Source organism: Gymnoscopelus braueri (genome assembly GCF_963280865.1).
Source record: "Gymnoscopelus braueri genome assembly, chromosome: 14".
Lineage (NCBI taxonomy): Eukaryota > Metazoa > Chordata > Actinopteri > Myctophiformes > Myctophidae > Gymnoscopelus > Gymnoscopelus braueri.
In genome coordinates, this window is record NC_137619.1 from 12806376 (window position 1) to 12815416 (window position 9041).

At 45.1% G+C, this 9041-nt stretch overlaps 1 protein-coding gene across 1 annotated transcript; it reads right to left on the minus strand.

Annotated features, from left to right (window-relative positions):
- Positions 1-1345: 1345 nt before the first annotated feature.
- LOC308100510 (uncharacterized protein) lies at positions 1346-8472 on the minus strand (the record flags this gene model as incomplete). The annotated part of the gene is made up of 3 exons (XM_080449575.1): positions 1346-1990; positions 5035-5131; positions 8414-8472. The coding sequence occupies 3 exons, from the start codon at positions 8470-8472 to the stop codon at positions 1346-1348; spliced, it is 801 nt and encodes a 266-aa protein (XP_080305701.1).
- Between the last annotated feature and the right edge of the window lie 569 nt (positions 8473-9041).

Here is a 9041-nt window from a genome sequence, read left to right on the forward strand (position 1 = left end):
TTTAGTCTTCAGTCTAGAGAGTAGAGACCAGAATATAAAATATCAAACGCCAGCCTGTGGGAGAGAACCAACCAAAACGCCATCAGCCAGGATGTGAAGAAGAGGAAGTGGGGGTGGATTGGACACACCCTCCGAAAGCCAACTGACAACATCACTAGGCAGGCACTGGATTGGAATCCACAGGGCAAAAGAAAAGTGGGGAGGCCAAAAGACCTGGAGAAGATCAGTCGAGAGTGAGGCAAAGACAACCGGACTATCGTGGGCCCAGCTGAAGAAAACTGCCCAAAACAGAGTTCGATGGCGGTCCATCTAGGAGCCTAAAGGAATAAGTCAAGTATGTCTAGAAACCAGTGTTGGGTAACGTTACTTTTAAAACTTGTTGTCCTGTAACTTGTTACGTTACAGGATTATTGCCATTAAAAAGTAATTTGTTGCGTTACAGGATTACCTGTATCAAAGAGTGCAGCCTACCGGAGTGGCCACCAGTGTGTTGTGGAACAGTGCTGGGTTTGGAGAAGCTTCTTCAAATCGAACCTGACAGACACTTGTCACCCATGCATATAAGCTCATTTGCATTTGATGTTCTTTCATCACGCCTTTCATCAACAAATCCAAATTAATACTTCCACCATGTACTAAAGGATAACGTCTCAGAATCTCTGCCATGTCGAGCACAGGTGCGACCAATTAATGTAAAACCAGTCGCAACCAACACAGACTGCTGACAGTTGGCAAGTCTTTAGGGTGATTTTGGGTGACCGATGGGCCATGTTTGGCCCATGTTTGGGAGGCTAAAACAGTCTAGCTGCTGCATTCTGAACTAATTGGAGATGAGATGAGGTTGTTTTTGTGAGACCTGAGTACATGGAGCTGCAGTAATCTAGACAGGAGGAGATGTGTGGATTACGTTTTCTAGATCAGCACGAGTTACAAAATACTTACATTTTAGAGATGTTCCTTAGCTGGTAAAAACAGGGACCCTGGCTGTAGGAGTTTACATTAGCAGCTAAGTCACCAAGAGTATATTGCATTATTGCAGTGGAAGATGGAGGTCCAAATAGAATGATTTGTCATTTGGCTGTAAAATAAATAAAAATGCACTCCTCTCTCTCTCTCTCTCTCTCTCAATGATTCGGAAAATGGTCAGCAGTAATATAAAGTATACTGTGAACGTTGCAGTCATATGCCTTGGAAAATTACTGGTACTTGTACAGCTGAGACATAACACCACAATAACATGTTATGCACGTGTTCAAGCAAACAAACAAAAACAAACAACAACAAAAAATGTCATGGCAAACATGGTAAACAGGAATGAAAACTATTGTCCAGCATGGTCGGTCAGTCAGAGTTTTGTCATTGGTATGTGCAGGCTGTTCCAGGGTCCCATCCACAGCTCGTCTTCATCTGACAGTGTGTTGTCACTGTGTGACTGCAGAGTCTCCCTGCTCTCTTTAAGACTGTCCACAGAAGTCTCTTGCTCGTCGCCGCCACAGTGGCCGCTGCTGCCATTTCTGTCAATCAAGGCCTTGGCAGGATTGGACTTATTGGACCCGAAACTTTTCAGACACGTGATGCCGGACCCCAGGGAGCCACAGGAGGGCCGGGAGTTGAGGTTGATGTCCACAATGGAGGAGGAAACGCAAGTACCACCTGTTCCGTTTCCTGTTCCATTTCCCGTGCACCCGATGTTGTTAATGGGGAAGGTTTCCTCTTGAGTCACGGCCAGCTTGTCCAATTTTTTAAACTGCTTTCCCAGCCGACACGGAGAGCCTCCCTTGAGGTTGTTGGGGTGGGTTAGTCGCCTCGTTCTGACTATAGTTCCATTCTGGGAGAGGTAGACGTTCCCGTTCACGGTGCTGTGGCTGTTGACGTTGACATTAGACAGTCTGTTTCGCTGCTGCGGCTCCGTGGTGCTGTCCTCCCCCGTGGTGGAGCTGGTCTCGTACTCTTTATCCACCACCATCTTAATCCGCTTTTTTCTCCCACCCTGGAGAGAGAAGATACGGGGTCAGTATATCAACATACAGGTTTATTCATACACTACTGTGGGCAACGTTTGTCTCTTTTGGACTACAAGAACTTAGCCAAACCGTGCCGTGAAACATATTTCACAGGTTTGAAATATTATGTGTTTGTTTCCATACGTTACGGCTCGGTTTCACATAAGGTTCTCAGAACCTAATTTGGACCCTGGGGAGGTGGTACTAGCCCTGAGTTCTGAGAACGCAGAACTTACATGTAGAACTTATACTTCTAAGTTCAATTAGAGTACAACTTTTAATCGAGCCAGTGGCTTGCAATAATTACAATTCTAATACATAGCTGATCTAGAAGCTCACAGATCGGCTATTGTGTGAGCTTGTAGATTGGCAAATTTCAGAACGTGACAGGTTCTGTAAAGTTTCAGTTATGGAAGTTTCTGTTTTACCCCTCGAAGTAAAACAAAAAAAGAACACGGAAGAAACAACACAGCAAACAGAATCATGGGGAAGAATTATAACATGCAGAATATCACAGCAGAAATAAGAGCACTATGCTATACAAAAACAGAGCAAAATCCACACTGGAAAGATAAGAATTCAAAGAGGACAATGTGTCAAAGATGACGAACAGACACCAGAACTAAAGTAAAACCTTCAAAGCTTTGCTTTGTCAGGGGAAAGAGAGAGAAAGAGTCAATCTGAAACACTCGGAGGGGGCAAACGCAGTTCTTCAGAAAAAGAAAATCCTTCACTCCCATGCAAGAGGAATTCATTTCATTCAGTCTTACTTCACAGCCGACTATCCATGTCTTTAGAATTCTGTGCCAGACTCAGAATCAGAATCTTCTTCTGTTTCTTCAGTGATGGGGGACAGTCCACCATAGTCATATGAGTAGGGGTCTGCAGGCATTGGATCAGCCGCCCTGGGCTTCCTGGGAGGTGCTTCATCACTGACATCGCTGGCCGCCTCAGAGTCTTCCCCTTCTGAACCCTCTTCAGACACTTGGCTGCCACTGCCGGACCGAGCGCCACTGCCACTTCCACTGCCGCTGCCACTGCCACTGCCACTGCCACTGCCTTTGTCCTCTGAACCGCTTCCCTCTGACCCAGATGCTTGGTCCTCGCTGCCCCCACTGCCAGATCCAGAGGCTGCACTGCCAGCAGCACCGCTTTCACTCTCACTACCGCTACCACTTCCACTTCCACTCCCGCTACCACTTCCACTACCACCTCCACTTCCACTACCGCTACCACTACCGCTACCACCTCCACCTCCACTTTCACTACCACTTCCACTTCCACTTCCGCTCCCACTTCCGCTACCGCTTCCACTTCCGCTTCCGCTACCACTTCCACTTCCGCTCCCACTCCCACTTCCGCTTCCACTTCCACTTCCGCTCCCACTTCCACTTCCACTTCCGCTGCCAGTCTTGCTGCCGCTCACACTTTCACTGCCACTTCCACTACCACTCTCGCTGCCACTTCCACTCCCACTCCCACTGCCACTCCCGCTGCCACTCCCACTCCCACTCCCACTCCCACTCCCACTGCCACTCCCGCTGCCACTCCCGCTGCCACTCCCACTGCCACTCCCACTGCCACTCCCACTCCCACTCCCACTGCCACTCCCACTCCCACTCCCACTGCCACTGCCACTGCCACTCCCGCTGCCAGTCCCACTTTCACTGCCACTGCCTGAACCACTTTCCTCTTCATCGGAATCTTTCTCTGTACCCGATTCCTTCTCTGTTGCTGTGCCCGTTCCGGACTCCGTTCCGGATCCTTTATCGGTTCCCGACTCTTTCTCAGAGTCTTCTGACTTTGACTCTTTTTCTGATTCGTCTTCAGACTTGGACTTGCTCTCTGCCTCTGAGTCTTCATCGGGCTCTTCCTCTGAGTCTACGGTGCTTTCTCTGTCTAAATCCCGGTCTAAATCAACTTTTAGACGATCGGCGCTGCCTCTATCCGAGGACTCTTCATCAGAGTCTTTCTCCTCCTTGCTCTCCGGCTCACTCTCGGTTACACTGATAGACACTTTAGACGCCTCACTAACTGCTGAGTCTGACTTCCTCCGCTGGAACCTGGCTCCTAGGGAAATCTTCTTCAGAGCTTTCCCGAGTCTGCTCCGGGAGTCAGACTTGGTGTCAATCGGGCCCAGGCCCGGCGGACCCCCCGGCACGTCATCCTGACCGTCGGTGCGGCGGGCACCGATCAGTCTGGCGGAATCCGTGTCCTTCTTCCCCGCACCAAACATCTTGAACATCTTGGCTTTCTTCCACGGAGAGCGGCCGGCGGGAGCCTGTCCTCCCACCTTGCCGGCCGCCAGTAGCTTGCTGAGTTTCATGACAGACTTCAGCCTCTTGGCGGCCTTGGATGGCTCGGCTCCCTCCGCCACCATTTCGTCTTCGGGCGGCAAGTCTCTAAATCCTACCCTCTTGGGTCCACCTCTACCTCTGCCACGACCCCTTCCTCTTCCTCGCTGCTAAGTAGGGGTGCAACAGTTAATTGAGCTAATAGATGCAATCAATAATGGAATAAAAACGTATCAATTAATAATTAATAATCTATCCCTATTTCAGACATGTCATTATAGGCAAAAAGTATAAAAAAAAGAAACTGTTAAAAAATGTAAAGAATAAATAGTGAAAATAGCCGACCTACAAGCTCACATGGCGTCTCATTGCCACGCGTTGCAAGCTTGTAGATCTACTATTTTCACTATTTTTGCACAACACCTTTACGACAAAATAGAAAGTAAGGCTTAAGTGATTAATCGATTTCGTTGAGATAAAAAAAGTTAAATACAAAATGACCTTTGTGATCATTTGATTAATCGAAAAAGTAATCGACAGCACTAAAAGAATAATCTGTAGTTTCAGCCCTAGATGACACAGCAGCTTTTGCGATTAGCATACAGTTCAATATTTTACATTGTACATGAATCACTGACATCGTTATTTCAATAATGCATTGGGGCAATCAACCTTTTAAGTGACTCCAACATGATTATGATAATTATTGTGTACGGCATTACAGATTGATGGTGTACCTCTGCGTCGTAGTAATAGTCATCCTCCGTAATCACCTCTCCGTACTCATCATACTGGGGAGGAATCAGCCTCCTGCGACTGCCATATTGGGGATATCTGAGAGAGACAATAATGAGTCATGAGGTCATAATATGCAACAAAGTAACATCATGTCTTACTATGGCACACTAGGGGTAAACCCCCCCAAAAAGATCCTTATTGTAATAGACCCCATTCAATTAACTTTCGACCAAGCCAGTGGCTTGCAATAATTACATTCTAATACATTGCATGTCACTTTTATAGCAATTATGGCACCAATGCAATGAAAGATTGCATTGGCAATCTTGCATTGCATTGGCAATTGATGGTAAGAGTAAGCTCACCACAATTGAAAAGTAAAGTGAATGATGCATATGGTAGCCTATAAGTCTAATCTTTACATTGCTGTTGATGAATGGCAGAATAAGAAGCCATCGTGGGAATCATGAATGGCTTGGAAATATTGTAAATGAAGTGCGATGTTGAGCCACCGCCATCAATCATTATAAATGTAACATCTGTGTCTGTCCTGAGGCATCAGGCATTGGTACTGAAACTCTGTGTACAGATGCCAGATATTCTGTTCAATGCACAATATTGAACCTGGTAGTCAGACTGAGACCAGAGGCGATCTGCATTGCTGACACCTTGTGAACATGGGAGGCCGTTTCTGAGGACCACAAGGGCTAGTGATGACTGGATTAACTTAGCCTGGCATTGGCCAGACTGATAACGTGGATTCACTCTCACGTTCCTCCCCGGTATCAGTCTGGACTTCGGCCCATAGGGAGCGAGTATGAGAAATCAGAACATGATCGGTGACTGCTTTTCAACTGCTGTCCGTACAACAGTGAAAAACTTGTTTTAAAAAAATCTGATTTGTCATACTCGCTCCCTATGGGCCAAAGTCCAGACTGATACCGGGGAGGAACGTGAGAGTGAATCCACGTTATCAGTCTGGCCAATGCCAGGCTAGGATTAACTGACAGTGGTGGAAAAAGTAATGCAACCCCCATTACTTGAGTCAAAGTATGGATACTCCTGGTCAAATATTACTCAACTACTAAGTGCACTGTAAGTTGCTTAGTCAAATTTGTACTTGAGCTAAAGTATTCAAAAGTACAAATGACAAAGTACATCAATGCATTGTAAGCTTGTAGATCTGCTATTGTGACTAGATCTGAAATAGGTGGCTGATACATACAGTAATGTATTTGTTTTATCCTTCCTAGAAATGAGGAGTCAAAATGTGTCTTTGAAAGTGTTGGCGTTTGAAATGTGTTGGCATAAAAGTCATAAGTATCCAGTATCCTTACTAAGTATAATACAAATACTAAAGTAATGCACAGATACTCAAAAAAGTACATTTAAGAACATACTCAAGTAAATGTACTTCATTACTGTCCACCACTGTAAACAGCTTAACTGCTATTAAGTTGTGCTTTGCTCCTTAAATAGAAACGGATCAAAGGCAGTCCAGGTTATGGCGATAGCAGCACACTCAGCAGAAATAGCAGCTTTCGGGGTGGGCTTTCTGACAGACACGACCCAAGTCTTCAAAATGTAATTACACGCCGTTGCAAATGAAGGGCACTGTGATGCACACACATTGCACATCCGTTGAGGAAATGGGCATTAGTGAGGATGAGGAGAGGGTAAGTCGCTGAGTAAGTGAAGAGGTAATTAAAGGCACTTAATTTCAACAAGTCCATGTTGTAAGGTTTGTCATGTTTTGAGCCTGCAAGATCTATTGCGGCCTGCTCTCCGTTTTGTTAAAGGACCACTTCACCCTTTTCCAACTTCATATAATTGGTCCTCACTAATGCCTCATTATAAGATGGCAGTCATGGCGCCATTTCTGTCTACTCGATCTGTGTCACAGAGGAGGGCTGTGGACAGTTTCTAATCCAAGAGAATAGAAACTACACCCTCTTCCTGGAAAGTTAGCATGTTGAAATAGAATTGTGCCTCTAATGTGTGAGGGGGCCATGAATTTCCTATTACCTTTTCATTTATTTTATTTAGTGTTATTACATTTTATTTCTTAAATACATATACATATATACACTAACTAAAAACAACATGGCATCACGCATTAGAAGGACAATATCAGTCCGCTGAACCAAGGATGTGTGTTTTGGAGTTCGAAGTTACAATTGGTTTACATAGGAAGGGGTAGTGTGTGGATAAAACATGAATATCAAATATCTTAAATATTGAACCAAGCTATTTTAAAAAAACTGTCTGGGGTGAACACGGAAGCCCGAGTAGACGTTATAAAATGCTCCCAGAAGTGTTTTAAAAGTGAAATACCCCTTTAATTCTCCAGAGTGGGAGATATCACCTGGCTGCCACATAGCCGGAGCATTTAATGAATAACAATTTCTCAGCAGCTGCTACAGCATTGTGTTCCAGCTTCTCCTCCCATGGACCATATGGGCAAAGGAAAACACCAGCCAAAATGCCCTCTATCCATTAAGCAGGGCTGGAAGAAGCGTTTTTTTTTTACTGGAGTAAAAGTAGCAATATATTATAAAAAAAATACTCTGTTACAAGTAAAAGTCCTGCATTTAAAATTGTACAAATGTATTGGCATCAAAATGTAGTTACTGTACCAAAGTATAAAAGTACTCGCATAAAAAATGTACCCCTGCTACTGAACAATCACTCTATAACAATGATTATTATCAAAATAGTGTTTTAACCTTTAACAAAAAACTAAAATATCACTTACCCTACCTTTAAATAAATACAATTATTAGTACTTCTTCCACCTCTGCCTCTATTCATTAAGCCAGAGGAAAACACCACCATACTCTCAGGTGTTCAACAGAGTCATTGATCTCATTTGGTGTGAGTTGGGAGGGTGACGCACGCACGCACGCACGCACGCACGCACGCACGCACGCACGCACGCACGCACGCACGCACGCACGCACGCACGCACGCACGCACGCACGCACGCACGCACGCACGCACGCACGCACGCACGCACGCACGCACGCACGCACGCACGCACGCACGCACGCACAGGGCTCATCCAAACTGCTTTGGGGGGAGGAAGCATCGTTAACACTTATCACCTTGTGTTCTAGATCTGCCTTAAATGCTTCCAATCCCAAAGGATCTCAGCGTTGAGAAATTAGAATGCAAGTTCATGATAAATAGGTCTTAATGGGCGTATGATAAATGAACCGATGGAGATCGATAAATTCCCTGGGTCAGAGTAAGACCGATGAGACATAATTGTGTGTGTGTGTGTGTGTGTGTGTGTGTGTGTGTGTGTGTGTGTGTGTGGGGGGGGGGGGGGAGGGGTGTGTGTGAGAGTGTGTGTAGGGCAGTGGGATGGAGGCTCACCCTTGGTCGTAATACCCTTGGTCGTAGCCCGGGTCGTAGCCCTGGTCGAATTCCTGCATTTCAAAGAGGAGAGAAATACATCAGCACTTACTAGGTAAAAACTAAACAAAGCAAAACGAGTGTGAGAGAGAGACAGACAGACGGACAGTCGGATAGACAAACAGACAGAGTGCAGAAGAGAAGCAGAAGACGGGTAAAGGATAGGTAGGTATGGTGACCAGGTGTCCCGGGTTCAATTTGGGTGTCCCGAGTCCCGACAAATGTCTCTTAAACACTAAAATGTCCCGTTTTTCAACATTCTCTACCAAACTGTCCCGGTTTTCAGTCCACACTGTTAACACGTGTTTTGAGTGCTTACATAACATGTTTATCATGTTCTGTTCTGTTGAACGGTGCGGTCACTAGGTGTGCTGAGTGCTAAAATAATTGTCCCCCATCCTTATAAAAAACACCAGATGAAAATTAATAAAATGAAAAAATCTCAAAATAAATGGTCAAAAGTACCAAAAATAGCTCACAACTCATGCAACACGTGAGCTTTTAGATTGGATATTTTCAATATTCTATACTTTCAATATTCTATATTTCGGATTTAAGTGCTTAAGGATCCGATTATTATATTTTTTAT